Source organism: Manis pentadactyla, chromosome 19 (assembly GCF_030020395.1).
Source record: "Manis pentadactyla isolate mManPen7 chromosome 19, mManPen7.hap1, whole genome shotgun sequence".
NCBI lineage: Eukaryota > Metazoa > Chordata > Mammalia > Pholidota > Manidae > Manis > Manis pentadactyla.
Window position 1 is genome coordinate 10,453,419 of NC_080037.1, and position 14,629 is coordinate 10,468,047.

At 45.6% G+C, this 14,629-nt stretch overlaps 1 protein-coding gene across 10 annotated transcripts in view; it reads left to right on the forward strand.

Annotated features, from left to right (window-relative positions):
• The window catches only part of LOC118930679 (GON-4-like protein), a 72,204-nt gene that overhangs the window by 55,160 nt on the left and 2,415 nt on the right, over window positions 1-14,629 (forward strand). For 6 of the 10 annotated variants that reach the window (XM_057495021.1, XM_057495018.1, XM_057495020.1 and 3 more), the window contains 11 exons: window positions 1,365-1,509; window positions 2,936-3,086; window positions 5,515-5,631; window positions 6,038-7,708; window positions 8,237-8,492; window positions 9,104-9,288; window positions 10,493-10,690; window positions 11,819-11,962; window positions 12,488-12,631; window positions 12,733-12,852; window positions 13,964-14,077. In XM_057495021.1, the coding sequence (XP_057351004.1) occupies window positions 1,365-1,509; window positions 2,936-3,086; window positions 5,515-5,631; window positions 6,038-7,708; window positions 8,237-8,492; window positions 9,104-9,288; window positions 10,493-10,690; window positions 11,819-11,962; window positions 12,488-12,631; window positions 12,733-12,852; window positions 13,964-14,077 (3,245 nt within the window). Of the gene's footprint in view, window positions 1-1,364; window positions 1,510-2,935; window positions 3,087-5,514; window positions 5,632-6,037; window positions 7,709-8,236; window positions 8,493-9,103; window positions 9,289-10,492; window positions 10,691-11,818; window positions 11,963-12,487; window positions 12,632-12,732; window positions 12,853-13,952; window positions 14,078-14,386; window positions 14,627-14,629 lie in introns of those variants that run through there. The other 4 variants (XR_008994923.1, XM_057495023.1, XR_005032145.2 and 1 more) reach the window with 4 other exon arrangements.

The following is a 14,629-nucleotide window of genomic DNA, read 5'->3' on the forward strand; positions in this document are numbered from 1 at the left end:
TGAGAGGTGGGAGTCTTATCCCATACATGATGTCCTAGGGATAATTTTCTAGGGATGGAGGAGGCAGGATATTTATAATTTCTTCCTTCTTTCTTTTCTTCTTCCTTTGTACTCATATTTTCAAGTTGTAGAATTACATGAACTTCACTAGGGGATGGAGGCAGTGGACAGGATAGGCTTGGGGGCTAAGAGATCTGAGGCTAGATGCTACGAATTGGACTTAAATAGATGTGAAAATAAGGTCAAGAAAGTGGTAAAGTTGGGTTGTGTTTAGGTTTTTACTCTTCTTCATTAGGATCATTTTATTTCCCATAAAGATTGTAGTGTTATCTCCATTTTGAAGGAAACATTGATTTGGAAGTTAGGCACAAATTAGAGATGATGTACATTTGCATGTTCAGTATTTTAAAGACATTGACATGTTTGGTTTCTGTCTTGCATTGGTTTAGTATTTTTGAGAAATGCTTTTGCTCTTCCCTTAAAATAAATAGTTGCTTCTGATATGTTTTCTGGTTTAGCAAATTAGTTAGTTTGCTGTGAATTTTTCTTTGTCTTTGGACTTGATTGAAATCCCTTACTTATAGTTAAATTGAATATAGTTGAATTTAAGTGCATTATATCATAGACACTGATCTCAAACTATTTTATTAGCTATATGTTGTTAAAGAAAACTTAACACCAAGCTACAGTAATAACTTACATATACGGTGTCCTGTGTGCTTCTTCTGGGGATATAAAAATAACATTTATGGAGGGAGAAATATGGATGTAGTCGTGCATATCTCTGGAAAGGTAGAAGTGCCTGGAATTGAGAGGCTTAGACAGCAAGACAGAAATGAATGAGACTGAATTGTCTCATTCCTTGTGTGGTCTTTTTGTTCCCAACCTCAGGAGGAAACTGGGAGAACTTAATGAAAGTTAAATAAGAATCAAATAAAATAAAATTTGGAATACCAGATTTGTGAGGGAGATTAAAGAAGTTGGAATCTTATCTTGGAAGAAGGAAAGCATTGTTGAAGGTCACTTATCTTTCAAGGATTTAAAGGGGGAAGGAGGTAAAAAATTTTTGCGCCTACACTATGTGCCAGGTATTACTAGGTGCTTCTTAAGTACTTACGTTACATAGTGTGCCAAGTGTTCCACATAGGAAAGAATAAGAATCAACTTTTAATAACATTGGATGGGGCTCCCTTTAGGTATATGTTAGGCTGAGAAAGATTATGGAATGGGGGAGGGTGTGTGGGTGGGAGGGCACCAAGTTAGATGGGAGCAGCTCTGTCGAAACGCAGACATGCACTCAGAAGCTTTTGTGAAGCTCTCTTTTGTTCTAGAATTTCATTTATGGATTTTTTTTTTTCTAACAGCCTGTGAATTTCCCTGTTTGCCAAAGCAAGTGGCTTGGATCCTGGCCACAAGCAAGGTTTTCATGTATCCAGAGCTACTGCCAGTGTGTTCTCTGAAGGCAAAGAATCCCCAGAATAAGATTTTATTCACGAAGGCTGAGGACAAGTAAGGGTTTACAGTGGGGAACAAGCACATAATATCCTGAAGAGAAGCTGGTTCTTTTTTGTTGAGGAGCTTAGGGGAAATAGGCATATATAATAAGACATGGACATAAAAGACAAAAAGAAAATTGGTGTGGATGGGCAGAATTCCATGGTATATGCTGGTTCCAACAGTGCCAAGTTCTGCTTGGGGGAATGCCATGAACATTTTAAAATCATTTTTGTCATTTATTGTGAATTATTTTTATTTTCTATTTATTGTAAAAACCAATTTTATAATATTTTTAGAGGGAAATTTTCAAAGGGAAAAAGATTTTATCATTATCCTAACCACCCCAAAACAATTACTTTTCTCTTTGCATTTCTTACATAATTATCAGCAACTTAAATAGAATTTTGTTTTGCTTTTTTTAACCTAAGATCTTGAAATTGCTTTTCATGGTCCTTTTTTTTTGTTTCTGTGTATTATCTTTTAAAGCAGTATTTAATAACCCCCGGATAGTCCTTTTGTTGGCCACTGTTTTTTCCTCCCCTTTTTTGCCCCTGTAGATGAGGCTTCACTAAATATCTTTGTGCATAGAGCTTTTGAAAATCTTTTTAAGTTTATCCCTTTGGTTAAATTCCCAAGAATGAGATTATTTGATAAAGGTTATGATGTTTTTATGGCTCTTGATAAGCGTTGCCCTGCTGCCATTGGCAGATAGGTACATAGGTAATCCTAGTTGAATACATTGTTAGTTGGTAGTGTTGGTGCTGATTTAATATGCCTAACCTAGTGCCCATTATTCATTTTATCTTTGTTTTATTAGAACCATTCTCCTTCCTTTGTAGCCCTTTGAAGTTTTCCTTGTATTATTATACAATCTGACGTTTATTAGCGATTTATGTCTCATTTTTCCTCTCCTCTCTTGGTTGTGAACTTGTGACTGAGTTGTAGCTCTGGGGGCAAGCATGTTCATAGCCCAGGGCGAATACACCAGTGACACCCGTGAAGCCGAAATCAGTCAAGGGGAAAGAGACCTTGTACTGCTCACAGGGAGCTGCGCCTTAGCCGCTGCTCTGGCTCTCTTGGCCCACGCTTGCCTCTGCGTCCGCAGCTTCAGGGAGCAACTCTGCGGCAGGGTTCCTGGTGACAGTCAGGCACCAGGCCAAGTACTCAGCAGAGGGAGGAAGAGAACAACGTCTCTCCACCCCTTGTAAACGCCTGTTGATATGGAAATGGACTAAGGCCAGGCCAGAAATTCTGGAGATACTGCAGTTTTACCCAGAGTTTTATTCATAGTTCTTATTAGCACTCAGTAAATATCTTAAATTTTCTGTTGAGCAGCAAGCCGTTACATGTAGAGAAAGTAGATTATACCTGGGGAGTTATTTGGGGAGGCTTTTTAGAAGACTGTGAAGTGACATTTAGTGTCATTGCTCTTTCTCAGTTTGTTAGCTTTAGGACTGAAGCACTTTGAAGGGACTGAGTTTCCTAAGCCTCTAATCAGCAAGTACCTTCTAACCTGCAAGACTGCCCAGCAGCTAACACTGAGGATCAAGAACCTTAACATGAACAGAGCTCCTGACAACATCATTAAAGTAAGTGCTTCCCTCAGGTCCCACCTTGGGGCCTCCCCTCTGTACAATCCATTCTTTTTCTTCCTTTTAGTCCAATGAAGAGAGGGACTTTTCATCTAAAGCTAATTCCTTCCTCCTGTGCACTAGATTAATTCCCCTCTTGCCATTCCAGAACACTGATCCATTACTTTCCTCTGGAATATCATCTTCTTTTGTTAAGGATATTTCCCCTAATTTTAAATTGTTCAGTCTTAAACTATTTCTCTATATTTGATTAGCATGGTAAGCCTGCCCTCAACTATTCCTGATAGCCTCAGTCCCAAGATTTCCAGCCACGCTTTCCAGCCACGCTTCTGCCAGGGCAGGGGAAGAGGCTGTCACCTGGTACAGCAAACAGGAGAGAGGATATGGGGTCTCACTGCCTCTTCAAGAGATGTAACCTGTCCTCCTTATCTTTGCTAGTTTGTAATTCCAGCTTTACATCCACTTCTAGAGGTATCTGGTGTCCTATCCTTTTGCCAGCCTTTGACATAAATTTAGTTGGCCCTCAACTTTTCTCAAGGTGGAATTTGGTTTTCTTCATGCTCCTGTGTCAGTTACCTCTCATCCATCTGCTTGTTAGCTTTGAAAATTTTGTTGCTTTTACCTTTTCTCTCATACTCTCTCTCCTTCTAGGCTTTTACCTTAAGAAAATTCCTTTCTGCTGTTTTCGTGGGGTTTCAAGAGGGAACAAAGTCAAATGGATGTTTAGACTAACAAGAACAGTTAATCTGCCTATGAACGTGTGGGTATTGTCTGCACAAAGATCTTGAATTATTTCCCGATTGGTTATCCAATGGATGCTTTTCTGCTCTTATCCTATGTTACTCCACAGTTGATACTACAGTTCACTCATTCTTTCCTCTGTCAGTTCTTTTCTCTTCTGTGATTCCAGGACTCTTAACCTCTGTCTGCTTGTTTGTGAGCTTTTCTTTCCCTGTTCTGCCCTGAAATGTCAGGGTTCTACAGTAAAGTCATAGTGTGGTCTCTTCCAAATTCATGATTTTTAATATAATCTGTCTCCTCATGATTCTCAAGTCTATATCTTCAGTCCAGATTTCCCTCCTGAATTCCAGTTTAGTGTGGCCATCAGTTTAAAGGAATTCATACCTCAGTTGCCTCACTGAGTCCTTGAATTGAGTTTGGGGTTCCCTGTACACCCTCCAGTTGTTGCCACTGCCACCACCACCAAGAGCAGATTCCCCTCCCTGAACTTATCTTGTCTGTGATCTGTGTTCTCTGTATGACATTACTGTCTAGCCATTTTCTCAATCCATAAACCTGGTACCTATCCTCAGCTCATGTTTGATCGCTACCATATGCCTGTCAGTCACCAGCTCCTTAGTTTCTTATTCTGTTTCCTACTCTGTTGTCCACTGCCTTCGTTCAGGCATTTCTTGCAACTGGATTAATGCAGTAGTTGTCCAACTGCTGTCTAATTCTGGCTCCATTTGTTCTGTCCTTCACACTGATGCCATAGCCACTTCTGTCTCATCCTTTAGACGAGAGTTCAGATTGGTTAGTATGGCCCAGGAGGGCCTACCCTGCCTCCCTCTGGCTCGTCTCCTGAAATCTCTCCACATTCCTTTAGTTGTAGCCAGACCAATCTCTCTGTGGTTTCTTAAACACTTAACATGATTTTGAACAAGAAGTGCTCTACCTCCCCTGCCTCTTGCAGCAAACTGTTTCATTAAGATCCATCTATAGTTGCACCTGGTGTAGAAAAATCTTTACTGCAAATTTGAGTTGTGTGTCATTTTTTGTGCACATCTCTGTATAGTTTCTTACATAGAATGTCATTGGTCTACTTGACTGTCTCTTCCGCTGGTCTGTAAGCAGCCTGAGAGCAGGACTTGCTTCTCTTATTTGTATGCTTAGCTTGTAGCACAGTGCCTGGCACATAGAAGGCATTCAACAAGTGTTGAATGGATGGATGCTTACTGTCAGTGTAAGTTCAGTCGCCCTTTTCATTTACTCTTAAAACTGAACCGTTTTAGTTTGTTTTCCTTTCCTTTCCCTTCTCTTCTCTTCTCATGTCTTCTGCACCATTATTTGCTTAAAAGGAAACTTCTGTGTGTCAGTATAAGGGTTCAGGCACTATCGCTGTAGCTGTATAGCAGGAGGAAATTTTAAATGCTTCCTTTTCTCTGTGATCTGACTTTTCCCCTCCTAGTGACCAGAATGGAGATCATCAGTTAGAAGATACTGAGTAATTGTAAAATCTTTAGTAATTCGAGATGAGTTTATTTGAAATGCAGAAGCACTCAGCACGTGCCTTATATATATATGTATATGTGGATGTCTGTGTGTGCATCTTTATCTCAAACCACTGCCCATGCTACTCCCCGTCCTGACAGAGGGCAGTGTTTCTGAAAGGAATATAATTCATTCCTTGTTTCTTCCTGCTTAGTTTTATAAGAAGACCAAGCAGCTGCCCATCTTAGTGAAGTGCTGTGAAGAGATACAGCCGCATCAGTGGAAGCCGCCCATAGAGAGGGAAGAACATCGGCTTCCGTTCTGGTTGAAGGTACAACCCTCCTCCTCAAAGGATGTTGGAGACAGAGGATCACTAAAACCCAGCAGATACATCAAGGGCTATTTTGCACCTCTAATGTTTTAGTTATAGAACTAAGACTTCAGAAACTTGCCTCATTCACCTTTCCTCTCCTTCCTCTCCCCTGCACCCCCATCAGGGTATTCCACAACTTTTTAAACAATAGTGGGTAGAATAATAGTTTCCCAAGGAAATTCAGGGTTTCTACAGTACATAACTGGAATGTAGTCTTCATAGAAATTTGATACTGTGCAGAAAAATCCTTCTTGAAAAGATGTCTTGAGACTGTCCAGGAAAGGTTCCTAAAATCTAGAAAACCCTACTCTTCTTTTACCAAGTTCTGACATGTGCTAGATCGGGATGTTTTTGTTCCCAATAGGCCAGTCGGCCGTACATCCAGGAAGAGCTGCGGCACATACCTGATGGTGCCGGGGAGGCAGGAAATGAGACTGGAGCCACTGAGGTCAACTCAGACCCAGGCCCAGGGAAAGGCAGCTTGGAACTGGGGAGTGAAACTCCATACCCGCTGCTGTTGCCTAAGGGCGTGGTCCTAAAACTGAAGCCAGTTGCCAACCGCTTTTCCAGAAAGGCATGGAGACAGAAGCGGTCGTCAGTCCTGAAGCCTCTCCTTATTCGACCTAGTCCCTCTGTCCAGCCTAGCTCCAACTTTGGGAAAACACCAGCGAGGTCAACTCAGTCAGAAGCCCCTCCAAGCAAAATGGTGGTCCGGATTCCTCCCATGATCCAGCCAGCCACTGTCTTACAGACAGTCCCAGGTGTCCCTCCACTGGGGATCCCTGGAGGTGATAGTGTGGACACTGTCTTCCCTCTGCCTGAGTCCCAGACCGTGGTCTCCTCTACCCCACTACTCGTGCCCAAGCTAATGCTGCCGTCTCTTGCCCCTTCTAAATTTCGAAAGCCAAGTGTGAAACGAAGAACTTCAAAGAGGAAGGGGGCCAAGACCTCTGTCTGTCTGAAGCCTGCCCCCCTCATCCACCCTGCGCCTGTCATTTTCACTGTCCCTGCCACCACCGTGAAGGTTGTGAGCCTTGGCAGTGGCTGCAATGTGATCCAACCTGTCAATGCAACTGTGGCCCCAACTTCTCAGACCATTCCCATCACCACACTCTTGGTTAACCCTACTTCCTTCCCCTGCCCATTGAACCAGCCTCTTGTGGCTTCCTCCATCCCACCCTTAATTGTTTCTGGGAACTCTGTGAAACTTCCTGTGCCATCCACACCTGAAGATAAGGCCCAAGTGAATATGGATGTTGGTTGTCCTTTGGCTGAAGGGAAAAATGCCTTTCAAAGCCTAGAACCTAAGTTAGAGCCCCAGGAACTGTCTCCTGTCTGTGCTCCTGTTTTCCCGAAGGAGGAGCGCAGCCCAGGTCCTCCCCCAGCAGGTGGAGCATGCCAGGAGGAATTGTCAGAGAACAACGTCTATAGCTGGACTATCGTGAAAACAGAGGAGGGGAGGCAAACCCTGGAACTACTGCCTCAGGGCTTCCAGGAATCGCTGAACTCTCCCCCTGGGAATTTAGAGGAAGTTGTCAAGATGGAACCTAAAGACCCTGGGGAGGAAATCGCCAGTGGATCCTCAGAGCAGGACATGGGTGATGAAGTCAAAGAAGAGCGCTCTGCGGAGCTGGGCACTGGCTTCTCAAGTGAGGAGTCAGGCGGTGCTAGAGAGGTGAAGAAACAGTCAGTCCTCCAGGGGGAGGAGGAGAGGAGTCCACCGGCTAAAGCCTCGTCAGCTTCGCAGGAGCCTCCTGCTGAAGGAAACTCAGGGGATGCGAGCAAAAGCTCTCCAAAGACCGCTTCTTCCTCCACTGACCCTGAAGTGGTGCTTAGCAGCCCCCCTGGGAAGCCTGAAGACTCATCCAGCGTTGATGGCCAGTCAGTGGGGACCCCAGCTGGGCCAGATACTGGAGGAGAGAAGGATGGGCCAGAGGACGAGGAAGAAGAGGACTTTGACGACCTTACCCAGGATGAGGAAGATGAGATGTCATCAGCCTCCGAGGAATCTGTGCTCTCGGTCCCGGAACTCCAGGTGAGATTGGGGGATATTCTCATGTAGTCATATGTTTAATTTATTGATAGGCCACCTGCTTGCTTGCTTGCTACACTATAGATAGTCCTAAAATAATTTTTATTTGACTTTGGAATGGATGATGGGACATAATTTGGGGTTGAGGTGAGAGGAGAAGGAAAGGGTGGACTTGTACTTACTATATTTGCCTTAAACTCACTTAAATGTAAAATTGAATCACTTGAGCATAGTTTAAATGTCAGAAAAGAAAAGTCGATCATAAGAATGCAGTGCAGCAAGGGAAGACTGTTCTTCGGGTAGAGGGGGGCCTTTCGGAGTGCAGCTTCCTCCCCTCCTGCTGCTGGGCAGCGGTCACTGCTGTCCCCGATTCTGTAACCCGGAGAGGCGGCCTTTTCCCTGTGGCACTCCGCCTCCTTCACCCATACACACACCCCAGTTGATTAACCTCGGCTCCTCCTGACAGTCTCTGTGCAGTCAGCACTTGGCGAGCCCTTAGCCCCGGTGAACACTCTTTGGGGGGGTTTGCAGGAAACCATGGAGAAACTGACTTGGCTTGCGTCTGAAAGGCGCATGAGTCAGGAGGGTGAATCTGAGGAAGAGAACTCCCAGGAGGAGAACTCGGAGCCTGAGGAAGAAGAAGAAGAAGAAGCAGAAGGAGCAGAAAGCCTGCAGAAGGAGGATGAAATGACAGGTGAAGCAACTGGAGACCCTGCCGAGAAGCCGCCTGCCACCTTTGCCTCACCCAGGACCCCTCCGGAAGTGGAGACCGGCAGGACCTCGGCAGGTGAGTGTGGCACCTGCATAAGGGGCAGGTCCCAGTTGGCCTCACTGGATCTGGGCAGAGCGGCTAGCTTATAAACCAGGTGGCAAGTTCCCAGAGGAAATCTTCTGGATATCCCCTGCTGTCTTCTTTCCCCGACACATGTCTAACCGGGTGCCTTTGCAGAGAAAAAATGCTCAGAAGTTTTTAAGTTCAACTCTCGTTGGCTGCTGGATTTGTATTAGGTTCATCCAGGTCTTACACTGGTTCTTAATTCATCTATCGTGCCTGAGGCTAAAAGCTATGGTTATTTCAGAAAACACTGCTTACTCCTCACCAAGACATAGTCCCTTGAGAGCCCAGCCAAGGCCGTACTCACTCTTTAGACTTCCTTCCTTGCTATGCAGTAACTCAGTATCCCACCGTTATCCCAGTTAATGCAGTTACACTCCCAGCTGGGCACAGAGCCGGCATGATGGAGGCGGGTGCCTCTTGCACTGTTCTCCCTACGGTTTTTCTTTTGAGTTGCTCCATAACTTCGACCAGGATTTGGACGGGGTGGGTGCATTGTGGTTGGGTGGGAAGAGTAGGAGTTGCAGGAACAGAGAATCAATCTTTTTCACCTGTACTCAAAGGGGAGCACATCAAAGCTGCTGGGAAGGGCAGAAGCAATCATCGAGCTCGCAGCAAGCGGGGAAGTCGGGCCCGGGCCAGCAAGGACACCTCCAAGCTGCTGTTGCTGTATGATGAGGACATTCTTGAGCGGGATCCACTCAGGGAGCAGAAGGATTTGGCCTTTGCCCAGGCTTATCTGATCAGGGTAGGCAAATGCTACTTCCTGTTGCTGCCATTCCCTGTGAATGAGGCTGCTTCTCCATCAAGGGAGGTGTTTTTAAAATGAAGTCTGCTTTCTCATAGACACTGAGAAATTGCTGGTGGTTACCATGGCGGGGGTGCTAGAGTAGGTGGGTGGGGAGGGTGAGGGGGATAAACGGGCAGAAAAGTTCTCAGTCATCATATAAGTCAGTCACGGGGATGGTAGTACAGCACAGAGAATACGGTCAGTGATTCTGTAACATCTTTCTATGCTGACTGATTGTATCCGCACTAGTGGGAGTGAGGATTTAATATCCGTTGAACCACTGTGTTGTGTACTTGAAACCAGTATAAGATTGTAAAACAAATAAACATGTGAAGTCTGCTCTTCAAGCTGTTGCAGAACAGCCTTGCCTGCATCTGCCTTTGCTCTTGGAATTACCAAGATGTATGTGAGAGAAACACAAGGAGATGGAGTCATTGACAGACAGGTTCATTGTTAGTACCTTGGCATGACCCCTCTGTTGCCCAGAAATTGGGGGAAGATGATGTCACCATCAGTAGTGAGAGGTGAGGCCTCACTGGGTGGGCTGCTAAGGGCCCTTACTGAGCCCTGGGCTCGAGAAGACGGGCCTTTGGTGGACCATCCAGAGAGAGGGTCTCAGGGAAGCACCCTGATCATCAGAGACGTGAGCCAGCCTCTTCCTGGTAGCTGTCATGCATAACTGTCCCATTCTTTTGGTAGCCAGCAGGTTCCTTTATCCCCGAGTAGGGGGAGTACTAGCAGCAATAGTCGTGACTCTTTCTTGTCTCACGTGTTACTAACATTCCTAATTTCCATATTACTTACCCTCACCTGATACCTTGCTGAAATCAATGTACAGAACATTCCCTGTCTATTTCAGTATTGAGCTGAACCAGGAAGAGGTAGGGCTGTGAACTAGAGAAGAGTTTACCTGGTTTTGGGGGTAGGGCTGTGGTCCCCGGAGAAGGAATGCTTTTCGGTTGCCCACTGCCTACCAGAAAAGAAGCTGTGTTTTGCTCACTGCTCAGTGTCTTCCATTCATATTCACACCTAAAGGCCTGTTGGAGGAGAACCTCTGCAGGATAATTCTGGGACCTCTGACAATAACTCTTTCTCCTCCTTCCAGACTGTTTTGTGGGGGCCCAAAGAAAGGGTACTGATGATTGGAAGTCTTTCCGTATAGGTACGAGAGGCCCTGCAACATACTCCTGGCAAATATGAGGACTTCCTTCAGGTCATCTACGAATTTGAGTCCAGTACTCAGAGGCAGACAGCTGTGGACCTCTACAAAAGCCTGCAAATCCTGCTCCAAGACTGGCCTCAGCTGTTGAAGGACTTTGCTGCTTTCCTGTTGCCTGAGCAAGCTCTGGCCTGTGGATTAGTGAGTAGATGGGTAAAGATGGCACACTAGGATTCCTGGTCACAGCGAGCCTGGGATTGGATAGAGTTGATGAACACTGTTCCAGCCTCCTGACTGTTCCAGGCAGACAGCCCTCCCCAGCCCAAGGCAATAAGGGATTCCTTCTTATTCAAGGGCTGGTCTTCCCAGTCACCATTCTTCATTTTCTTTACATGTGGAATGAGAGTGTTTTAACTTTAGTTGCCAGTGGAGGCCTTAGGTAAACCATACTTTGCTCCTCACTGTTCTAAAATGGGCATTCATTCAACAGACAAATATACTAAATGCCAACTATGTGTTAGGCAAGTTCTAGGTCTAGGAATATACTAATTATGAAAGACTAAAATCTTTACCCTTGTGGAGCTTACATTCTCATGTAAGGTCAGATGATAAACAGTAAAATATATAGTCAGTATATACATTATAAAAATTACAAAATAGATATGAACAGTAAAATACATAACACATGATGCTTTATAGTGATAATGTCTTACAGAAAAATATCAGGAAAGGGCAATAGAAAATTGTAGGCAGAAAGGGTGAGGAGTGGGGTGTTCTGTTTTTATACGTGGTGACCTGGGAAGGCCACTGTAGTAAGGTGCCAATAGAAATACTGGAGAAATGTCTAAACATGAGTGATAATATCCCAATAGTTTTGGGTTTCTTGTCATGATTGATGAATACAAGGAAAAGGACATAATGAAATCTTTCTGGCAGTCTTAAGGCAGTTAAATTATTCTGTATATCATGCCAATCTTCACTTCCTGTATTGTTATGAGGATCGAATGAGTACTATGTGAAAATTCTCTGTAAACCATGAAATGCAACATGAATTTGTGTCTAATTTCTCAGTCCGTGAAACAATGAACAATCTGAGGTATGTGCATCTCTTGAATCTTTCATTCATATCTTTGTCATTGGGGTCGGTAGACTCCAGTGACTCATGGTGGACAGATGTCAGCCTCTTAAAAAAGATCCTACAGTTGTGAACTAGAGCCCTGTCACCCCCCACACCCCCAGCCTATTTCTCTTGATTCTTATGCTTAGAACACTCCTGCCCTGCTCTAGCTATATCAGTGACACCTTTCTGCCCTCTTTCCCCTCTGGTAGTTTGAGGAGCAGCAGGCTTTTGAGAAGAGTCGCAAGTTTCTTCGGCAGCTGGAAATTTGCTTTGCGGAGAATCCCTCGCACCACCAGAAGATTATCAAGGTCCTCCAAAGCTGTGCGGACTGCCTGCCGCAGGAGATCATGGAGGTATTCTTCCCTGTCTCCCTTCCCCAGCCTCTCCCACATCCTCCTACTTCCCAAGTACCACGGACCTCCTGGAGGGAATGAAGAAGGCAAGGACTTTTTAGGCCTACCTGAAATGCACAGCACTGGAATAGGGGGTGGTTGCCGCCTGAAAGCAGAGCCTGACTGATCTTCGCAGGCTCAGGAATGGTGTCAGGTCCCTGGAAGGGAAGCTCAAGGAAGGAGGCGATGGGGCCTAGGAGGGGTATACCTCCTTGCTCTGCTTGGGTTGGGGCCTGAGCTGGATGGAGATCGTAGTGCAGGGGTAGAAAGTGTTGTCACTGGGGATCACACTTATCATTAATACTCCTCCCATCTGGGCAGGCAGGGATGGAGGTGAAGTTTAAGAATTCTTAGCTACCAAAGAGAGGCTTCTGTGTGTCTCCCATCTGACTAGGAAAGCCAACTTGGAAGGACATGGGATTGGTTTGGGGTGGCAGCCTGGAGAGGCTCTGGAGACTTCATCTTTTCCTCTGTACCTCTTTCCAGCTAAAGACACAGATGTGGCAGCTGCTCAAGGGCCATGACCACCTGCAGGATGAGTTCTCCATCTTCTTTGACCATCTGCGCCCAGCGGCTAGCCGGATGGGTGACTTTGAGGAGATCAATTGGACTGAAGAGAAGGAGTATGAGGTACAGTCCTGGGGCTGCAGGAGGGCTCGGGACGCGGGGGGACCGTGTGTAGGAGGGATATCTGCCCGGAGTCTGTGTGAGTGGCACCAACTCCTCCCCAGTTTGATGGCTTTGAAGAAGTGGCACTGCCCGATGTGGAAGAGGAAGAGGAGCCTCCCAAGATACCCACAGCCTCGAAGAACAAGAGAAGAAAAGAGATGGGGGTCCAAAATCATGATAAGGTACACCAAATTGCTGGGGATTATCTATTTTTCATGAGTTTTCTGTGTGTCCCGGCTCAGTGTGGTGCAGAGCATTGGGGATCCGAGGCAGTGGGGAGCAGGAGCCACAGGTCAGGCCGTGGGACATGCAGCGCCCAGGGGAAGAGCAGTGTGGTTGCTTCATTAGAAGGATCTGCTTCCCCCTTTTCTCTCTGGCTCAGAGCTCTTTCTCTTGTCCTTAGGTGTTAACTTCTTCCTTTCTGTTCATGTGGAGAAACAGAAGCATGATTCCCCATCCTAATGATAGTGGTAACAGCTAACACTTGGCTGTGTTATATTATCATGCATCTCTTGGAAGTGGTTTACATGACATATTCACTCACTTATTCTCACAGTAGTCCTATGAAAAGATCACTCCTGTTTGTTTTACGGAACAGGGAGCTAAAGGCCAGCACTGCCAGGGTCTCCCGTTGCATAAGCAGCAGTGCTAGGATATGAACCTGGGTGTTCTGGCTCCTGAGTCCCCTTGTGCTCAGTGTTCTCTGCTGCTCTTCAAGAAGTAGACTTTTTAATCAACGTCCCTTTACTATGTCTTTCACTCTTTTCTTGGGGAAAAACAGCTTCTTAGTAGCTGAATGACCTTGGGCAGCTTATTTAATCTCGCTTTGTTTTAGTTTCTTCATCATCAATGGGGATAATAATGGTACTTATGTCTTGGGTTTATTGACCAGAGTATCACTGAGTGAATCTCCCATATGTACAGAGCCCTCTCTCAAGGGGACTGGGAGAGAGGGGGGAGCTCAAGGCACAGGGAGACAGAACCAGACACAGGAGTGAGTAGATCTCAGGACGGAGCTCTCCAGTGCCTTTGCATCAGATTGTATTTGACCTAAATATTTCTTGACACATCTGGGCAATTGAGATATGTCAGTCTTTGGGGTCATTTAAGGAATTTTTTTCAGGGATCCATAGTAGGCTTTAATAGAATTTGGGCCTTGATTTCCTGAGGCCGTGTGAAGAGATGGTGTATAACAAAAGAGAAAGGATGGCTTTGTTCAGATGGCTCGCAACTTAGCCTCTCCTCTTGGTACTGTAAGTGCCTGGCTGCTAACGAAGCCTAGGTGTCTCCTAGGAGGCTGAGTGGCCAGATGGGGTCAAGGACTGTGCCTGTTCCTGCCACGAAGTAGGCCCTGATTCCAGGCTGAAGAAGAGCAAAAGGAGAAATTGTAGCCGCTGTGGCAGCAAGGTGAGGAAGGATCTGGGGCCAGGGGTGTCAGAGCTGCCCAGGGGCCTCCGTTTGCCTTAATGTGGGGGGCATGTTTTGCTACCACAGGTATGTACCTTGTTGAGTTCCTGAAAGGATAATACATACATATAAATAATGGGCAGAACACATACACATTAGTGTGTGTGTACAAAATAAGTAGAATCCTAAAAATGTATATTGGATTTTGCTTTTTTAAGAGAATTCTATAGGTTAAACTTCTGCAATTGGGAAAAAGTCAATCAATTTGAATATTTCCCCCTCACATTTTTTTTTTTTTGATGAAATAAGCCCATGTCAGTAAAGCAGCCCATGAAGATAATGCTGGTTCTCCAGAGCAGGGTTGGTTGGCAGCGAACTACAGTCTTTGGTTAGAGAAGGAGCAGGAGGGTCCGTAGTCTGTCCTGGGCCACCACAAAGTGCTGGGGCAGATGCTCTTGCTGGGTGACTTGCTGAGCATCGGGGCAAGGCGTCCTCCTCTGGTCGGAGCCCTGAGACGGAGGTCAGGAGACCTTTGACCCAGAAGGCCATCCT